At 40.1% G+C, this 22302-nt stretch overlaps 1 protein-coding gene and 1 long non-coding RNA gene across 2 annotated transcripts in view; both read right to left on the bottom strand.

Annotated features, from left to right (window-relative positions):
* Positions 1 to 22302, bottom strand: part of LOC308096228 — a 183580-nt gene that overhangs the window by 66249 nt on the left and 95029 nt on the right. The gene's annotated exons all lie outside the window — the stretch shown is intronic.
* Positions 14504 to 17158, bottom strand: LOC308097411 (uncharacterized protein; the record flags this gene model as incomplete). Its single annotated transcript, XM_080445171.1, has 2 exons — positions 17076 to 17158; positions 14504 to 15155 (listed from the first exon to the last, which is right to left on the bottom strand). Exon 2 carries the CDS (start codon positions 15002 to 15004, stop codon positions 14504 to 14506), a length of 501 nt encoding a protein of 166 aa, XP_080301297.1. The 5' UTR covers positions 15005 to 15155; positions 17076 to 17158.

Genomic DNA, 22302 nt, shown 5'->3' with positions numbered 1-22302 from the left:
CTCTCCTGATGGAGAGAGAGAGGTCATTAAAAACAATGTCTGAATTACAGTAAAGATAGCGGTGTGGCTGGTGTCAAAGCCGCTGCACCGTTTGCTTCAAATAACCTTTATTGACCTGGTCAACGACATCAGGGACTGATGTCTCAATGGGAGAGTAGGGAGGCCGCCTCCAAACACTGCACATGTACTAGTTATATTGCCTTTAACCCATTAAGACCTGAGGCGATTCTTTAAAAAAAATCTAAATCCTAACAGTTTTTTGAAAAAAATATAAAAAATATCTTTTCACGATTTTTCAAAAATAGCAGATCTACAAGCTCGTAGCGCGGCACTCGGTGCCGCGCTATGAGCTTGTATATCTGCTATTTTTGAATAGCCAAAGAAATCGAAAGTGACACAGATGCGTTCCAGGTATCAATGGGTTAACATACTCCAGTGGTTCTCAAAGTGTGGTCCGGGGACCACCAGGGGTCCTTGGAGGGGTTCCAGGGGGTCTCCAGCAAAATGAGTTAATATAGCATCAAAATCAGTTCAACCACTTTAACCCTATATACAGGCTATTTGAAAATAGCCGATCTACAAGCTCACAATGCATCGCGTTGAGACACATTGAGCTTGGATGTCTGCCATTAAAAAAATATAAGAAGAAATGTGGGAAAAGTTTGAATATTTTTGAACGTTTATTTTTGCACTACAAAGTGAGTAAATGCTAATTACAATATTGGACTTCTTTTTAAGAATAACATCAGAATCATTGCATTCACATGTTCAATTAACTGTTCCATAGTAACTACTTTAAAGTACAAGACTGACAATAAATTACTGTTATACCTGAAAGACATAAAATGCCATAAAATATACAATCAAGTCCTTGTACCAAGAAAGAAAAAAATATTTATAACAGTCTCACAGAGCAAACATTTTATGCCAAATACTTGCTTCAATGGACAAACAAAAGGTACCTTATTAATCTGTGACTGCACTTTAGACATGCAAAAATCACTTACTGTTTGCATAAACCTTTTAGGAACAAGCTACAAGCTCACAACGCGTTACATCTTGTGAGCTTGTAGATCGTCTTTTCCCACCATATCGTATATTGTTTTAAGTTTGAAAGTATAAAGTTATTAAATGTCAGTCCTGTCTTTGTATATTTGTTGTACTTGCCCTGTGCAATTTGTTTACAAAGCAAAATAGAATTGTTATTTTTATTCATACATTCCAATGTTGAATGCCAAAAAACACAATTACATCATTAACCAAAATTATTTGTGTGACAAGAGTGGTCAAGTAAAATGTCTTGATCGTGACATGACAGCCCTAGTCACCTATAAAATCTGCTAAAAGATGGCTGTTCCAAGTTTTCATCAAATATGGTGGTAAGGATTAGAAGGCTGTGAACAAAAGGAAACGGTCCGCACACCGTCTTAACGCTCCCAACATAATTTAATAAATAGAGCGGTCAAAAAAACAACAACGTTTCGGCCGATGTGGCCTTCGTCAGATATACTGATCTGAGTGAGGAGACAAAAGAGGGCAGAATTCACAAATCACTGAGTGAAGGCAATTTGGAATTCACAGTCTATGACAGATCCATAGATAAGCCATTATTATTCCTATGTGGCCATCAGGAAAACATTTTGTATACATACAGTAATAAGTGTCCATACCCTATACAAAATACCTGTCCACAATGTATGGAAACAAGCTATAAACAGAGAGTCAACAGTCAGATATATACAAAAATTTAAAATGCAATAAAGCAATATTAAAAGACAAGAATTGATGTCGAATTTGTCAAATAATTATGTTGGGAGCATTAAGACGGTGTGCGGACCCTTTCCTTTTGTTCACGGTTTATTTAGTCGGACCCAGCACTCGTTGAAGTGTTTGGATGTCCATGTACCTCCTAACCCCTAAGGATCAGAACAAGGCTGACACAAAGAGATTCATAACTTTTGGATCAATAAAGTTTAGTTCATAGGGAGAGAGGCTTGAACAAAGAGATGCTAGTGTGGTGTGCAACATATGTACTAGTTATATATTGTGTTAACATACTCCACCACACAGATTGTTTGATATGACATTTGTCATTAAAATACATCCTGGATTGATTTGTATTTAATTAATAGCACACTTGTTCAAAGTAGAGGCTGTCATGTAGCCTATAGGCTACTGTTGCCCGGAAGAAATTGAGATGCCAATTCCATTGCTTTACATTGTGTAGCATTTACATGCCTCTGTTTTTTTGTGGTGTGAGCAGTTTAAAATGTGTATAGAATGTTTGTCGGGAGAATAGTTGTCAATTATTAAAATAATTGTTAAATAGCTCTATATTCTAATCATTGCTATAAGTGTTTGTTCAGGTCTCTCTTGGGCCTCTTGCTCTTGTCTCTTGTTGTGACGTTTTAGACACTGTTGGTGCTCTGGTTGAGAATTCAGTTTTATGGTTGCAATGCAGGCAAACTTAAAGTAGTAATTCCAAAGGTATAAATGAAAGGGGAATATAATACTAATGTCCCAATGGCACCCACGTTGGAAAAGTAGCCTACTCAACCTCAGCCTAGTATAGCCTACTCCTGGTCAGATATTACTCAACAGTCCAAATTGTACTGCAGTTAAAGTAAAGTAACAGAATGACACTAGCACCCTCTCCTTCTCCATGCTTTACCACATTGCAGCAGGTGTCTCTAATCATCCTCAGCACAGGTGAAACTCATCAGTCATACTCAGCTCTCCCAAACAGGCATTCTGATGACGTCACACTGGCTGCCCACATGACCTGCACTGCGAGATGTCAATTATACAGTATTGTAACTGCAGTTTGCCCTGATATTTGTAATGTTTATATTTTGTTAACCCTGCAAGACCCGCTGTTGTAATAATACAACATTTGTATTTTATCAAAAAAAGTGTATAAATCATTTGTTTTCCTGTTATTTTTTCACCTAAACATCATCATTGGATCCTATTGTTTAGTCTTGCAATGTCAGTGGCCAGGATATTTGCATATAAATACCCCCCACAGAGGCAGGAAATGTCACAACTTGAAAATCCTTGAAGGAAGAAAAATCTCTTTTTCACTGGACAGGATTCCTCACAAAAAAGTAAGTAAAATGTCTGTAATAATTATTTTGGTGATCATTAGAATGTCTAGAACATGTAGATATGTTGTTATTGTGAAAGATATCCCCCAAATGTAAATTAGAGCATGCTTTATACTTGTTGTATTTTTACAACATTGGGTCATGGTGGTAGCAAATAGCAATGCACCTGTTCATTTTACAGAGTGGAATGCAGTGGAGTATTATTCGTTTTCACAATACATTTTGTAACCAATTGTGCTCGAAGACAAATATACTGCATTAGCTTATAACATTTCATTGCCTATAATGTTTTAGCAAAATATTTTGGTAATGTTTGTGATTAGCAATCAGTGTATGGTAATTGTTCATATGGGAGTCGCCCAGTTAAGACTCATCATTGTTCATGTGATGGGTGTTGGGGATTGCTTACTTACAGCCATCCTCAATCCCTTTGTTAGGCTAAGCACCATCAGTGATGATGGTGCTTAGCCTTTGTGAGGATAAGCAAAGCACAATAGGTTGGCCAGACAGTATTGTGTGACTTGTGAAATATGTACCTGCAGTGAGATGTGCTACTAATGTGCTAAAGGTATGTCTTCATTTATCATTTCAGAATGACACAAGCAAGGAGAGAGCCTCGCTTCACTGCAAGGGATGTGTTGGATATTGTAATGAATGGAGAGAGTGATGTGGACATCGACTAAAATAAAATAAAAACTTAAAAATATGGCTTATTGATGTTATTATTCATAATGTACTGTTCTGAGGCCAAATATTATTCATAATGTATACTGTTCTGAGGCCAAATAATAAACCATAACCATATAAATGAACCCTTAAGTTGTTTTAGTGAAGTATATAGACATTTGCCATGTTATTCTGATAGTGAGTAACAATGGCCTATAGGACATTCTGCTACCCGTTAGACCCAATGTTGTAATATTACAACATTTCAATAAAACCTTACGAAAACTATTTATTTTAAAAAACATTATATTTTCCTCTCCAAAGTACTCCTACAACACCATCTGAAAGGTTGAAACATTTTTTTTGCAAGTAGAAATATATCCGGGTCTTGCAGGGTTAATTTAAAAAAACAGAAATTTCAATTCGAAACAGTCTGGATTTTTTTCAAAATGATTTGATCGTCTGGATCTCTTCTGTGTGTGTCTCTGTCTGTCTGCCTGTCTGTTTGTGTGTGTGTAAAGAGCCATTCTTGTCACATTATTCCACATTGTGACTTGAATTATAAGTAAATCTATATGATCTATCATGAACACTGATGCTCCTCTGACAGAGATCATCACATAGTGGTAGACTTTAATTAAGACCTGGGACGCATCTGTGTCACCTTTTCATTTGAGCTAAAAAGCATTATTTGACACTTTGGCTATTCAAAAATAGCAGATATACAAGCTCATAGCGCGGCACCGAGTGCCGCGCTATGAGCTTGTAGATCTGCTATTTTTGAAAAATTATGAAAATGTGTGCAAATCTTTGAATAAATATTGTTTTAAAGCAAACATTTTAACTAAAATCTTTGCTTCTGGGGGTCCCTGGAACAAAATATTTTGAGATGGGGGTCGGCGGCCAAATACATATAATGTTGGGGGTCCTTGACATGAAAAGGTTTGAGCACCACTGACATAGAAACATACGTTTTTTCAGAATACTGTTGGGATTTAGAAGACATTTGTACTGTAGTTTTTCGGCCTCAGGTCTTAATGGGTTAATAAAACATGAACACATGATGCAGCTGTGTCAAGACTCACACGTCCTAACTTTAACTTGCCACCTCATCTCGTTCCTCATCAGGTGGGCGTGATTGAGAAGTGAGGAGAGGAGATGGAAAAAGGATTGTGGACCGGGGTCCCCCAGGCAGGCCAGGGCTCCATCCTTGGTCCCCTCCTTATTCCCTCAACACCCAAAATATCCTATTTAAAAGTTCACAGTTAAGACGTTGTGAGCTTATGGATCGGCTATATTTTTGCCGAATGTTCAACCCCCAGAATAGGCACGGTGTGTTTTTATTTATTTCGACATTTCAGTTAGGGGAGAAGTCCCTTGAGATGCATCATCTCGTTTCGCGAGGGGGTCCTCAAGCACAACACACAAACCATAACAATAAATAGAACATGTCAACAAACATAACAATCAACTTAACTACATCAACAAGGACATACACATAGGGGCTCTCCCATCCACTCAAGCTACATCTGATACCAGCAGTATCATCTGAAATACAACACCATCAGAAAATAAACAAAATAGTAATAATAATAATAGTAATAATAATAATGAAGAATTAAAGTATTTAAGCATTAAAGCAAACATTTGACCAAAATAAGAACAGCTTATAAAATAAAATAAACACTCAGAATTAACACTCAGAATGGTTCATGAGGTTTTGAGAGAGAGAAATAATTGTAAGGAGAGTGGAATGAGAGGTAGAAGGGGACAGGGTGACATAGCACTGTTCAGTGAGAGAGAGGGGGGGGGGGGGAGAAAGAGAGAGTAGGGAGAGAGAGGGGGCCCCCCCCCACACACACGCGTTATTATGGATCCCACTTCAGTTCTAGGCAAACTAAAAAAAAACAAAAAATGTAATTCTTGGAAGTTTATTTTTATTTTTGCAATACAAAGTGAGTAAATACTACCATAATCTAACAATCTAACTTATTTTGAATAATAAAATTTTTCATCTTCTATAATTGATCAAATGCATCTACATAATGAACCAATCAATAACATCAGAATCATTGTATTCACATTTTCAATTAACTGTTCTATAGTAACTGCATTTAGGTACAAGACTCACTTATACATGATACATTATTTATTCAAATTAATGAATGAAATGTTGATTTTCACATAAAATAATGGCATAAAATATACAATCGAGTCCTTGTACCAAGAAAGAAATACAACCAATAATTTCCTGTCTCACAGACAGAGAATACATTTTATGCCAAATAAATGCTTCAATGGATAACTCAATTTACCTTATTAATCTGTGGCTGTGCTATTATAGACAGGGGAAAAAAAATGTCAATTAACCCTTCCATATACACATTTGTTTGTCTTAAGGGACCGTTCAATGTTTATAGCAGGGGTCCACCTGAGGAAAATAGGGGAGGAACATGGTTTATTAATTTTAGTCAGGGAGAGCATTCTATATACATAGCATAAACAAAAGAAAACAATATAACTGCCACCAGGAGGGTCATGCATTTTCCCCAGAGCACACAAAACTAACCTTTTCATGTATTGGGGGATTAGTCTAATCTGTGTGATTGACGGGACAGATGATGAGAGGAGCAATGTTTTTACCACGTTTCTTGTCAGATGGACAGAAGAAAGGATAGAGTTTCTCAGTGAAGGTGCAGCCAGTGTAAGTGTAGAGATGAACTCTGGTCTCCACGTCATAAAAGGAGACCAGACCCTCCTCATAATCCACAAACACTCCCACTTTCTGGAGCTTCTCTCTTACAGTGAGGATGACAGGAGGGCCAGCATTAGCCTGGTACTCATTTCCATTCATCAACCCTATAGTCCAGAAACCATCGCCAGGTCTCAGTGTGAATTCCTTTCTGCTGATAGACTCTCTGGCCACTCCTATAATCCAGCAAGTCTTCCCTTTAACCTGAACCTCATAGTAAAATCTTCCTGAGAAGTTTTGTTTTCCTAAGACACAGGCATATTGAGAGAATCTCTCTGTGTTGTCTGGGAGATTCTTATTTACATCTCCGTAATTCACTTGTTTTCCATCCTCAGACAGGATGAGGGAGGGATTTGCTGTATCAGGGTCCAGAGTTACATCCACTGCACATTGCTGGATTCTGATGTGCCGTACACGGTCTGTCGCACTTGGTTCAATAAACCCTAAAGTCCAGTTTATAGACGACATACACAGAAATTACCTTTTACATGCGCAAGGCATCTTTATTGACAAACAAGGGAGATTCCCTCTATACTATGTGAATAAAAGAACAGCAAATTAATGATATTAAAACAATACGACCTGATATATCACGAAGGCAATTCGCTCCACATCTAAGTCTGCATGCAAACAAGCGCTCGGTTGAGCGCCTGGAGAATTCTGAAGTTCTTATCTATTACATTCAGTATATCAACGCTGTGGCTATCAAGGCCTGTCTTCTGACTGCACTCTATAAAGTAAAGGTTGACGGCCCAAGGTTCCACAATGGACCATCAAGCCCTCCTTGGGTACGAATTTAGTACCCACAACAACACAAGATTAAAATCTAGACAGTACTTTATAGAAATTCACTATTAGCATAACATATTTCATGTTTAAAAAATCAGGTCCCATTTTTCTCTTTTTGAGTCATGTGAGCCGAGGAAAACCCTTTTCTTTGAAGGGGAAACTCTGAACTAGGCTGGGGCAGTCCCAAACCTACCATCTGGACATGAGCTCTTATTGGGGACAATTACATCATTTGATTCCATATTGCATTGCTAAACTTAGGGTCCCTCAGTGGGGCATTCCCACTGAGTTTTCCTTTACAAGCAACTATTCTAACATGTGTAATATATATATATATTTAAAAAAAAAAAAAATCATTTCACTTGTTCTCTGTGTGCATTTTTGGTTTCTTCTCCAATTCCTCTGGTTGAGGTGGTCACTTTTCCGAGCCCGGAGGAGGAGGTTCCGACAGAGCCCAAGACTAGGCCCCCCCCCCCAACCCATCCAGTGCCATTAACGAATGTACTTGGCACTGAATGAGCTAAGAGACGGAGGTCCCACTCCCGAGCCCCCGGGTCCGTACCCTCCTGGGGCCTGAGACCGGAGCCCCCCGTATTATACACAGGGGCCCCAACCCCCAAGCGCCAGTCAGATCCGCACCCTCCTTGAGGTCAAAGGTCGGGCGTAGATATCGTGCAGGGGTGTTCTTCGTCAAGTTCAGCATGGGGGCCCAGGTGGCAATATAATGTTTCTGTGGTGTGTATTGGGATAGCCCATATTTAATGTGCCTAAAGCTGCCAGGGAGATCGCTACGATCAGATTACGTCCCCCAACATTACTATCAAAATCAAAATCAAAATTAATATGTATTCTGGGGTCGTTCAGTGGCCTTGGGCAGCATAGATGTACCCCATGAAACAATGGTATGTTCCTGTCTGGCTGAGAGTGATATTGGTACTACTCAAATTAAATGTGTAGTGTCCCTCCTTTATCTAAAAAAAAATTGGGTGGGGGTTTGATGGTGAGTCTTTGATCTCTATCATATTATTTCCCTCCTTGACCTGACACCCGGCAGGGCACACAGCATAGGAATGTGCAGAGGCCAGGGTGCCACCCTCCTTTACCTTTTTTGACATACACAACAACACATACCATACACAAAATGTAATTGGAAACACAACAAAACAACTTTCCTGTGCTTTATGCACAGGTCAATTGACATTATTCTCGGGCTGTACAAAATTGTACAATTCTCTTCTGCAACCCATGACCTGTTTCAGAGAAACCAACGCACACAAACACCTCACTTCGCTGTATGTGAATCAAATCAAGCCAGAGCACAAAAAGAGCCAACACGCACACAGCATGTTTCCGTTCAGTTAACTAATTTGACATTGGCCTGTATAATTTAGTTTAATTTGAATATATATATAGTTTGATTGTGGCATTCTATTTAACACTACACATTACAACAGTTTCACTTCAATTTGGTTGTTTTCTCTGATTCACTTAAGTCTTTCGAACCTCCCCACCGGGGCGCAGTCCCAGGCTAGACCCCTTTCCACTTAAGGTCTACACCCAGGTCACCCTGGATAGAGAGTTCAAGTCTCCTGCTTCCCGGCGTCTTCTTTTCAAAGCCCACCGATCACAGGAGCATCACTCGCTTAGTAACTGTAGCACTCCGGCGGTCGCTTTCAGCTTGTGATGGCCTGACTGTACATTGAGCCGAACGCAGCGACCACACCCGCCTCCTGTCAGGGAGCACGCCATGGAATTAATGCTTTTTGCGATCCGACCGGCGGGTGACCCAGTCGATAGCGATCCCTTACCCGTAGGCGTGGTTGGCGCCCCAGGCAGGAAACCGACGGTCTTGTCCTGGCCCCGCTTGGCTACGGGAACCAGAATATTAACCGTTTTCACCCGCCTTGCCTGTAACCGGTGAGTCACGCGCTCCCGTCCGGTTAGGTGTGGACTGTCATCCACGCACCATGTGCTGCCAACCCTAGGAGAGAGCGGCAGTCGGCACACCGACTAGACGGTTCCACAGCTAGGATGTTGATTCATCCTTGACAGAACACGGGGGCCCTTCAGTCTCTCCCCAGCACTATATAACGTCTTTAACGTGCTCTGGGAGCCTTGCGACCCCGCTGCCGCCTGTTTAGCTCAAGGATTGGGGAGCCTACCCCCTAACCTCAAGCTATTATAGTTATTTTAGTCTATGATGTCACTATACATCAGATGTAATATTATATTACTACTGGTGAAATATTATTATGTGATCTTTTGAAACTTTAATCTATGCGAGTCAAAATCAGGTTTACTCTATAATATATTAGTGCAACTAATTGTTTGTTTGTTAAAGCAGAAATACATTTGTTTTAAATTCCACTTAATCTCTAATAAGTATCATGTTTGTATTACTACTGGTGAAATATTATTATGTGATCTTTTGAAACTTTAATCTATGCGAGTCAAAATCAGGTTTACTCTATAATATATTAGTGCAACTAATTGTTTGTTTGTTAAAGCAGAAATACATTTGTTTTAAATTCCACTTAATCTCTAATAAGTATCATGTTTGTCTCCTCTCTAGTGTATGTTATTTGTAAAAAAGAATATATATATTTTTCCTTTATTGTGTCCCACCCAGAGCGATAGAAAATGTATTTGTTTACACATGTCGAGGCCCCAACAACAACGATTAGCAGTAAGTCAACCTTGCTTCAGATATTCCCACTTCTTGCTTAGAAAGTGTGTCCTTCTCCATGGCATAGTAGTTCCAGTGTCTGTAACAGATAAAAGTTTGTCAAAAGTCACGCAAGCTTTCCCAAGGCTTGCTCTCTGGATGCCATAGGTCACTTAAGTCTTTCGAACCTCCCCACCGGGGCGCAGTCCCAGGCTAGACCCCTTTCCACTTGAGGTCTACACCCAGGTCACCCTGGATAGAGAGTTCAAGTCTCCTGCTTCCCGGCGTCTTCTTTTCAAAGCCCACCGATCACAGGAGCATCACTCGCTTAGTAACTGTAGCACTCCGGCGGTCGCTTTCAGCTTGTGATGGCCTGACTGTACATTGAGCCGAACGCAGCGACCACACCCGCCTCCTGTCAGGGAGCACGCCATGGAATTAATGCTTTTTGCGATCCGACCGGCGGGTGACCCAGTCGATAGCGATCCCTTACCCGTAGGCGTGGTTGGCGCCCCAGGCAGGAAACCGACGGTCTTGTCCTGGCCCCGCTTGGCTACGGGAACCAGAATATTAACCGTTTTCACCCGCCTTGCCTGTAACCGGTGAGTCACGCGCTCCCGTCCGGTTAGGTGTGGACTGTCATCCACGCACCATGTGCTGCCAACCCTAGGAGAGAGCGGCAGTCGGCACACCGACTAGACGGAGACACAGCTAGGATGTTGATTCATCCTTGACAGAACACGGGGGCCTTCAGTCTCTCCCCCAGCACTATACTTCGTTTTTAACGTGCTCTGGGAGCCTTGCGACCCCGCTGCCGCCTGTTGATGACAAGGGATTGGGGAGCCTACCCCCTAACCTCGTCATCGGAAGTGAGTCTCGTGAACACTGCAGTTTGCAATGTTGGTGCCCCTCTGCCTCAGCATGTCGATCAGACAGAATTATAGGGCCTTCCACTGCATGTTTCCAGTTCATAGAAAGAAATGACCGTCCGCCAACCAGTGTTGCAGTCCTCGAATGTGAAACCAACCCATTTCTAAAGTCTGAGATAGTTGTAATAACAAAAAAATATAGATATACTAATGTAACAATACATAGAAGCGTTTGGGCTTTCTGTCCACTGTTACATTCTTAAAATTATTATAATAATAATAATTATTATTATTACTTATTTTAAATATAACCTATTATTATACACTTACACTCTACTTACTTAACCACACAGTCAAATTGGCTTTTCTCTTTATTATTATTATATATATATTTTTTTTACTGATATTCAGTTCAGAGTCAACAATCATTTAGTCACCTTAGTGCACTTGCATGTTGTTTCTGGTCTGGTCACTTCTAAGAAAGTAAACTGTTGGTTTTTGGGATTATACAAATCATAGGTATACAACATATTGCAGACTGTGCATAAACTTTAACGAAAATAGCAGATCTACAAATTGATACAATTATTACGGATAACGCTTAGTTTGGTCACAGTACATTATTTCTGCATATAAGATCTGATCAGTTCACAGGGTCCCCCCTTTTTTTCTATAGTGCTGCGCCAGGCTCTCTCTCTCTCTCTCTCTCTGAGGGGAGTGACTCACTTACTGTATGGAAGCTATTTTTTTTTTTTTTTTAGAACTCCCTAGTTATCTGTGTCCTTAATTTCTGGGATTACGAATCATAGTTATAGCGTATTTCAGACTGTTCATAACTCTAACAACAATAGCAGATTCTACTAGCACAATGAGTCACTATTGAGCTAGCCTAAACAGCCACGGTTTCCAGTAATCATACTGGAGTAAATGTACAATGTCGGCTTCTGAAATGTACACTTAAGTAGAAGTAAAAGTATTGAAAACTGGAACCACTCTAGTGAGATACAAAATGGGACCCTCAAAATGTACTCAAGTAGAACACTTGAGTAAATGTACTTTGTGACCTTGGCTTCCACCACTGAACCCCGTGCAGGCGGTTATCTTCCTTGTTTAAATTCCTAAGCAGGACAAAATCTCTAAACAAAATGCTTACGGAGCAGATTACACTATCCACTGACATGTACTTGGGTCAAAGTACCAAAAACAAAAAATGGTATCGGAGTGGAGTGAGACACCAACGTGAGAAGTGTTTACAGTAATAGGCAGCCTGTCCCCATTCACAATTTCTCAGATTTAACATGCACAAGTTTCCCTTTGAAAATAGCAGATCCACAAGCACGAAGTGCTTGAGATGAAATAGCTTGTGAGCTTGTAGATCGGCAATTTCCAAATGGCTGAGCTGTATGCAGGGCTGAAGTGGTTCTGCAGCAATTATCTCACTTCAAAGTAAACAGTTACCAACGTTCTCAAGGTGTTTTGCAGGGGCAGAAGCACACTGTCTGCCTCTGAGATGTATGCAGTGGAAGTAAAAATACAGATAGCTGTAAGGGCTTTTTAAAGTAACAATACCTCAATACTGTACTTAAGCACAAACCTGGACCTCAGGAAGAATAGTCTCCACTAAGGTGTAGACTAGTGGATGCTCCTTAAAAAAACAACAACAAACAAACAGACAGGACTTACAGAGGCCTTCATTCATTCGGATGAGGATGATGTACATATAACATACATATAAAGACAACATATATGACACACTGTAGTACTATTTAGGGGGCAACCCTAGGCTGCAGAGCCAGCCGTTCACGTCACCTCGCTCGGATGCTGGAGCTAAACATAACGTGCATGTAACCTGTAGTATTTTTGGGGTCGCCCCTTAGTGGCAGTCTCAGCTTAAACATAATATAACCTGTAGTATTTTCTTAGCCGCAGTCTCAGCTTTCACATAATATAACCTGTAGTATTTTCTTAGCCGCAGTCCCAGCTTTCACATAATATAACCTGTAGTATTTTCTTAGCCGCAGTCCCAGCTTTCACATAATATAACCTGTAGTATTTTCTTAGCCGCAGTCCCAGCTTTCACATAATATAACCTGTAGTATTTTCTTAGCCGCAGTCCCAGCTTTCACATAATATAACCTGTAGTATTTTCTTAGCCGCAGTCCCAGCTTTCACATAATATAACCTGTAGTATTTTCTTAGCCGCAGTCCCAGCTTTCACATAATATAACCTGTAGTATTTTCTTAGCCGCAGTCCCAGCTTTCACATAATAACACATAACGACACATAACGTACACAACTTAGGCTACACGCTATCTTCTCCCATGTACCCGGCGTGGTTTGCGGTTTAGAGATCCTAGTAAAGGCCACTTATTGTATTGTCTCAGTAAACTGTTGGATCATAGAATACAGAGAGACAGTGTAGTGTCTCAGTAAACCATAGGATCATAAAGTACACTGAGACAGTGTGGTCTATCAGTAACCTATAGGACCACAGAACACAGAGAAACAGTGTAGTGTCTCAGTAAACTATAGGACCACAGAATACAGAGAAACAGTGTAGTGTCTCAGTAAACTATAGGACCACAGAATACAGAGAAACAGTGTAGTGTCTCAGTAAACTATAGGACCACAGAATACAGAGAAACAGTGTAGTGTCTCAGTAAACTATAGGACCATTATGACAATTGTAAGGATATATTCATGCAGGCACACAGACAAACCCCCAGCACCTAGTGTAAAACTAATATTAGATAAATTCACCCGCACCGAAAACCAAAGCGTGAAAAAGTGGTATTTCGAGGTACAACAAAAATAAATCCATATATTTATATATATAGCCATGCATTGCTCGAACACCCAAGTTGGATCGTGGGTTATTCTAGAGGCCTTGACATGAATATATATATAAATAAAGACAAATAACTGATAGTAACAGCTGATAGTTAAACATCCGTGTAAAAAAACGTCGGGGTGTCTCCGGTGGTCTCATAAACATATACAGAGACAGTTGCTGGGAGGATCAACTCGGTCCACCCAGCCACGCTAACAGGACATCATGGGGTATATGAAGTACAGAGCCTAAGTATTAAACACAAAGGTCATTCAATCTGCTGTTCAGTGGTGACTTTCACATGCACATATACATTAACTTTATCTTTAGCAATTGACCTAAATTTGATATAAAACAATTCACATATAGCACCGTGTGTACCCTTCCTGGGGCCCCAAGGAATTGTAGCACATAGTGTATGGGCGAATTGTTATTTGGATCTTATGGATCCAGCGGTCGTCTGGACTGGACAGGGTCACGGTCGGGGTCACCAGCTGATGTGCCGTGACAGACTTGTCACACTTGGTTCAATAAACCCTAAAGTCCAGTTTATAGACGACATACACAGAAATTACCTTTTACATGCGCAAGGCATCTTTATTGACAAACAAGGGAGATTCCCTCTATACTATGTGAATAAAAGAACAGCAAATTAATGATATTAAAACAATACGACCTGATATATCACGAAGGCAATTCGCTCCACATCTAAGTCTGCATGCAAACAAGCGCTCGGTTGAGCGCCTGGAGAATTCTGAAGTTCTTATCTATTACATTCAGTATATCAACGCTGTGGCTATCAAGGCCTGTCTTCTGACTGCACTCTATAAAGTAAAGGTTGACGGCCCAAGGTTCCACAATGGACCATCAATTCTCCGAAGCTCAACATCATACAGCTTCTTCATCTCTTGACTAAATGTCTTCTCCAGCTGAGCCGCAGCTGTCCTCACAGTCCCCACATAGGAAGACTGATGGACATTGACCTTTGTCCAGTCCTTGGTGGGTGGAGGGGTGTTGATGGACGTGAAGTTCTGGAGGAGGTGGAGGTGGTCTTCAGTTTGTGAGAGCTGTTTCAGCTCAGAGCTTCTCTTGTTTAACTCAGTGATTTCCTGTTGCAGCTCTTTAATGACGCCTTCAGCCTGTTTCTCTGTTGTTTTCTGCTTCTCTTCAATCACATTAATGACCTCAGCCTGGCTTCTCTCAATACAGCTGATCAGAGCAGTGAAGACCTGCACACTGTCTTCTATCTCTTTGTCTGCATCTTTCTTGCTGAGCTCTACTGAGTGTTTGACCTCTTTAATCTTCACTTTTCTCTCTTGGATCATCTGCACACATCATTGGTGTCCCAGTAATGTGTGATACAGGTTTGGCAGTAGTTGTGTCCACATGGAGTGGTGATTGGATCAGTGAACACGTCCAGACAGATGGAACACAGGAAGTTCTCTTCAGTCAGGAGACTGCTGGCAGAGGCCATTTCTACACAATAAAAGTGAAAGAAAGGTAGTTATTGAATGATACTTCTCACAGCTTAATAGTTATGAATCTGATATGGATTATAGCACAGTAATTTTGGCACGTGTACTGTACTTAATGAAAACCTGTAATCTTTACATAAGATTGGACTGGGGAATTTCAAGTCATGCAAATAGGGGACAACGATAATCCAGGGCTGCCAATTAAGTCTCACCCTTTGAGAGTGAGAGTCACACAATTTAACCTCTTCTCACGCCATACTTGCCATTTCACACGCTCATTTAGTCATTTTCCCCTCTCACTTCTATATAGTATTTCCAACCTCTCACTTCTATATAGTATTTCCAACCTCTCACTTCTATATATATTTCCATAACTTGCTGCTTGCCGTTAACGCTGTAGTTCGAGGGCAGGCGTGCTTTCAAATGCCACCGCAAAATAGTCAGCGGCCGCGCTCCTGGCTGGAATCCAAAACACTGTTTCCATTGGCTCATCGTCCGGTGACTGACAGAATGTTTTGTCAGCTGGATGACAACATACATAGCGCGCTGTGCGGTTATATGATATCAAGGCGATGAAGTGACATAAATATTATATTTATATTTGTATTATACAAACTGCAGACCGTCTGCCACTCTTAGTTCTTTTAGATCGCCTTTTAAAACACCATTCTGTTTGCCACTGCCGTCTTGGGTCATCTTTCCAATTTGTTAACATGCTAAGGTGCAGCTATTGTTATTGAAGTTAATCAAATGGATAGAGGCAAGTCACTATAAGTTAAAACAAAAAAAAATCAAGACCTTGAAACTGCTTAAATTAAAGAGGCCCATAATCTCAGAGTTGAGAGAACCTTGTGCTCTGAACAAAACAAAGACATACACTTTATTTTTTGATATTATTGTTCTGATTCTAAGAAATATTGTACTGAGCAAAGGTGATTTTCATTATGTTAAGAGTTACTGATTCATGCTGATGTGTAAGCATGACTGGGAGGGAATTATGCTTACACAGGGACTTATGCTTATAATACATTATATGTATTATAATATTTCTAGAAATTGATAATATTTCTGGCATGTTCACTATTCAGAGTAAAGCAGAGAGTGAGAGAGTATGAGGAGGCCGACAGTTCAAGGACAGCAGCTGGCATGGGGGTGAAGACGTCACAATTAGTCTTAATGTTAATTTAAATTGAGATATTCCTCTAAATCGACGTTAAAAAAGGCAAACATTGTCTCCGGTCGGCGGCTATAAGCATCCCCTCCCTTAGCCCTGAAACATGACTGTCATATGACAGTCATGGAACCACTTGTTCCTGGTTTTTTGAATGGTCTCCATTTACAACCCATACATCTACATAAACGTTCAAATTTCAAATATAAAGTGCTGACCCCACGGCCACGGATGTAACAAGTTAAAGCGCCCGGGTCCAAGTACCCGTATCTTCCGTATTGTTCAATAAAAAGCATTTTAATCTGATCGGTGGCCATTTTCTTCAAATTTTCTCCATATCTTTCCAACGACGTACCCTATCGGTTGGGAGGTGTATTGCACTTTGATACATTATTTTAAAAAACATAGAAAATGGCCGCCAATCGGATTAACATGCCTTTTATTGAACAATACGGAAGATACGGGTCCTTACACCTGAGCGTTTCAACTTGCAGCATCCATGGCTTTGGGGTAAGCACTTTATATTTTAAATTTGAACGTTTATGTAGATGTATGGGTTGTAAATGGTAACCATTCAAAACCCAGAAGCAAGTGGTTTCATGACGCTTGTGACAGACGAGCGTCATGTGAACCATGGCTACCCCTCCCTTAAGTCTCACTCTTAAGTCTTCCTGAAACTTAAGCAGCCCTGATAATACACATTTTATTATCTGTTAATGAATAATCAATCCTCATCTCTGCTATACCCACCTACCTGTCATATAAGTTCTCAGTATTTTGCAAAAGTCCAGTGGAATGTTTTGTAGAAAGTGTGTACGCTACTGCCTCCAAACTACTTTCACAGTTTAACTTTCACTTCACTAAATGAGCGTCACTGAGAACCCGCCCCTCAGTGTAACTGTCAAGTGTTAACCCTTCACAGCCTACTCTCTTCTGTCTTTTTCATTCTCTTCCTCTCCTCCACTCATCCTCTGGTTCTCTACTACAGTCAGTACTTCTACATTCACGAGGAAAAAAGGAAAACCTTTTAATTTAATTTTGTTTTCTAAAATAGTTTGTGGTGGAACACAGTTGCCTAGAGTCATTTTGAGATTGATCTCTGTGGTTTAGTTGTATGTATACACATGCGTGTGCAGAGTATAGCCTATATATACTCCTGGTCAAATAGGGGAGAACGGGGTAAGATGAACCTCTGGGTAAGTTGAACCACCCCCTGTATCTTTAAAACTATACACATGAGTTCTCATGTGACCTTAAAATCAGGACACACCCATCATTTCCACCTGGCTGTGAAGTTGAGAGACACATGTGCACCTCTCCATCATACAGGGACGGGTCCCTAACGATTTCAAAAAAGCAAGGGTGACCCCTCTGTACAAAAAAGGAAACAAATTAGACCCTGGCAACTACCGCCCTATTTCTATTCTTAGCTCCATCTCGAAAGTCATGGAAAAAATAGTCTATGAACAGGTCGATAAGTATCTTGCCGAAAAAAATCTAATTTACAAATTCCAATCTGGTTTCAGAACAAACCACTCCACTGACACATGCCTTCTCTATTTGAACGACTCTATCAAACAAGATGTCGACAAGGGCAAATATTGCGGCATGGTCATGCTGGACCTCCAAAAGGCCTTTGACACCGTCAATCACCCAATTATGATCAATAAGCTCAAAGCAATAGGTTTTGATGATACGTCAGTGAACTGGATGCGATCCTACCTGGAAGGGAGGGAGCAAGTGGTGGAAGTAAACGGCACCCAGTCCCCCCCCCTCCCTGTGACTTGTGGTGTCCCACAAGGAAGTATACTAGGACCTTTACTGTTCCTGATATATGTGAATGACATGTCATCGGCCTGCGACTGCAAGCTGTTCCTGTTCGCAGATGACTCGGCCCTGCTAGTCTCGGACAGGGACAGGCTGCAGGTTGAGAAAACTCTCAGCTCCGAACTCAACAAGATCTGCATCTGGCTCTCTGACAACAAACTTTCATTACACCTGGGTAAAACTGAATCCATCCTCTTTGGGTCCAGTCCTAACCTTAGCAAGGCAGAGAGTTTCACGATCAAAGTGGGTGATAATGTCATCAAAAGAAAGGATGAAATTACCTACCTGGGCTCCATCTTGGAGGCAAACCTCTCCGGTAACAAAAACGCCGAAAAAGTGATCAAAAATGTCAACCGAACAACACGCTATTTGTGGAGGATTGATCGCCTAGTCAGTAAGAATACTCTGAAGATTCTTGCAGGGGCCCTCATTCAAGGTCATTATGATTATGCATGCACTTCATGGTATCACAACACCTCCAAGGCCTTAAAAACAAGGCTCCAAACATCCCAAAACAAACTTGTAAGGCTACTTCTTGGCCTCAATCACAGAACCCATCTAACCCCTGCTCATTTTGCTAGGATTGGATGGCTTAGGGTTGAGGACAGAGTACAGCAACTTGCTATGGGCCTGGTCTTCAAGATACACCACAACATTGGGATCCCCCTGTATTTGTCAAAATACTTCAAAAATGTTAATGAAGTCCATGATCATAACACCAGAGGCAGCTCCACTGATCATGTTCAACCCAGATTTGGCTCAACTAAGGGTATGAACTCATTCTCATGCTATTCATCAAAAATGTGGAATGCCCTACCAAAAGGAGTAAAGGAGTGTAAAACCCTACTCACTTTCAAAACTGCCCTAAAGATACACCTTCAGGAGGCTGCAATTCGAAAATGGCCCCTGTCTAAGTCTTAACCTACCCCTCCCTACCCCCCCCCCCCCCTCTTTCATTTTCCTCTTTTGTATATATATATATATTTTTTTTTCTCTCGTCATACCAGTAACCTGAAAGCTGATTGTATGACATTCTGTATAGTAGTGTGTATATCTGCCTGCCTCTTATATTTCATCATGATTTGTGTGCATGGGGTCCTCATCTTAAACAAGCGTAATGCTTAATGAGGGTTTCCAGTTTAGTAGACCTTGTATTGTGAATTTGTACTTCCATGTACTGTTATGTACTGTCATGTACTATTCTCATGTCTTTCTAAATAAACTACATCAATCAAAGTGATAAGCATATTTCTACACAAAAAAGTGTTTTTTGCTGGTCAAAGTTAATTTTTTACTTTTCTCATATAATGTTTTTTATTTTAAAGCAAATGTACCCAGTTCTAAACTTATATATCATGCATGTTGGTGATATTCCAATGTATAAAACCATGTGAATCATTTAGCTAAAGATTAGCCTGAAGCATTAAGCTAGCCAGGTTAGGTCAAAATGGTGGCCATGGGGCAAGATGAACCAAATGCCTTGGGGTAAATTGAGCCAATTATCCTAATATTAATCACTATTCATATTTTTTATTATGTCTTTGCTTCTCAAATTATGCTGTATGACCTTTCATTTGGATGAATACACTCATTTAAGAGAAGTTTTCAATATTGTATTAACAATTGCAAATATTAAAAGGTTCTGAATAACAAACTTTATTTAATCGGTTTTATATTGTTTAAATACCATTAAGAAAATAAATAAGACTATTTGCAAAAGGGAAATGTGTTATTAAATTATTGTTGATACGTGAATACATTATTTGTTCAAGTTTAAACTTGAAAATGCAAAATATCATATGGGTAAATTTACCCCTTGACTAGGATCAACTTACCCCTTACCTGGGGCAAGTTGCACCACATGACCACTTTTTTTTTAGAACCCATATTTTTACAACCATTTGTCATAGATGCACACTCATTATTTCAATTGATAGAAGACATCTTCAAGTTTTAGTAGATGTTTAGATTTTACTTCCATCTCATTTTTCCTTCCCTAGAGGTCAACATAAGTAAAAAGTGGTTCATCTTACCCCGACAGACAAAATTGCACTGTAGTTAAAGTAACTGAATGACACTGAACCCCCTGCTTCTCCATGCTTTACCTCGCTGCAGGTGTCTCTAATCATCCTCAGCACAGGTGAAACTCATCAGTCATAATCAGCTCTCCCAACCAGGCATTGGTTCATATGTTCATATTTTGTTAATAAAAAAACAACTGCGATTTCAATTCAAAGAAAGAGAGAGTAGGGAGGGAGGGGGGGGGCGGGCAGAGATAAAGAGATTAACCACCAGTATTGTGTAGCCTCAGTATTTTGCTGATGGGAGATGTGAGTGTCATTTAATTTATAGATTATTCTGTTTCTATTATTTTCCACGCCGCCATTACTTCAGTTATGTGTAAATAAATCTAGTTTGACTCTTTTGATCTTTTTGACGGACAGTTTTAGGGAGCTTGGAAAGACGCTGTCACAAACCGTATGTTAAGCTTAGGCTTACCCCTCAAGCTCAACAGTGTATGCGCGTGTGTGTGCGTGTGTGTGCGTGCGTGCATGTGTGTGTGTGTGTGTGTGTGTGTGTGCGCGCGAGCGCGCGTGTGTGTCCAGACAGCCCGCTATCAGATCTCTATCAGGTTATCGATTGCTTAGACACTGATCAATACTAACAGAGGTCACCCTCCATCTTTCTCTCTCCGCCTTCTCTTCTACTCATCCATCTATAGTCTCTCTTCCAGTGGTGGAAAAAGTACTCAAATTCTTTACTTAAGTAAAAGTACCAATACTGCAATATAAAAATACTCTGTTACAAGTAAAAGTCCAGAATTCAAAATTTACTTGAGTAAAAGTACAAAAGTATTGGCATCAAAATGTACTTAAAGTACCAAAAGTAAAAGTACAAAAATATTTGAAAATAGCCTATCTACAAGCTCACAACGCGTCGCATCGCGGCGCGTTGTGAGCTTGTAGATCGGCTATTTTCAAATAGCCTGGGTATAAAAGAGGGCTAAAGTGGTTAATGTATGTTTTATAATATAATAATTTATATCTGAAAAGTAACTAGTAAATAGTAACTAAAGTTTTCAAATAATTGTAGTGGAGTAAAAGTACAATATTTGCCTCTGAGATGTAGTGGAGTAGAAGTAAAAGTATTGGATATTGGAAATACTCAAGTAAAGTTCAAATACCTGAAAATTGTACTTAAGTACAGTATTTAAGTAAATGTACTTCGTTACTTTCCACCACTGCTCTCTTTCCTCTCCATTCCCTGACATATAATAGAATCCTTCAACTTAATTGCACCTTGTTGCAGAGGCCATGGGGGCGGGGTCCTGTCAACCCCCTCTGGGCAGTGTTGCCATGTCCGCTTATTAGAAACAACTTTGGGCTTCGTTTTTCTGTAAAGTTGCTTGTAAATATTGTTAGTTTTTTTTTGGGCTTGTTTCTAAAGTGTAGTGTAGTTGCTTATTTGGGCTTGTTTCCTAATGTTGTTTAAACCAGTGGCTCTCAAACATTTTCATGTCAAGAACCTCCCAAATTCATATGTGTTTGTCGACGGACCCCCATATAAAAGTATTTTGTGTCCCCTGTACCAGATTTGTGTTGTTAAAATGTTTTAATAAATAGATTAAAAAAACAAATAGCAGATCTACAAACTGTGGCGCGTTGTAAGTAGATCGGCTATTTAAAAATGTAATCTTGAAAAAAAAGTGGCCTATAGTCTCTTCCTTTGGGCTTGTTTTCATAGACCTAGTTGCTTATTTCTTTCGCAAAATGTGGCAACGCTGCCCTCAGGTACTACACGCCATCGTCGGACAGTGGTGAACAAAGTACTTGAGTCAAAGTATAGATACTTAAATGAATAAAACAAATAATGTTGTCCAATCTGTATGGTAGAGTATGTTAATACAATATAACTTATTATACTATTGGGATGGTTGTATTTTGTCTCCCTGCTCTTCTATTGGGACATTTAGATCGTGTCAAAGGTTATGTCTCACCTAGACGCAGGATCTGACCCACATTTTCAAGATTCAATTTATCCCCTGAGCAAGCAGCTCAAATCGCAGCACTTGCGCAGATAACTGGGTTCAAATCCGGGGTAGAAGAGGAAAGTTACATACCATAGTGCAGCTTTAAAGTATTTATCTTCA

The sequence above is a fragment of the Gymnoscopelus braueri genome (assembly GCF_963280865.1).
Source record: "Gymnoscopelus braueri genome assembly, chromosome: 12".
Lineage (NCBI taxonomy): Eukaryota > Metazoa > Chordata > Actinopteri > Myctophiformes > Myctophidae > Gymnoscopelus > Gymnoscopelus braueri.
The sequence above is the reverse complement of the archived record's forward strand: the minus strand, read 5'-3'. Positions and strand labels throughout refer to the sequence as shown.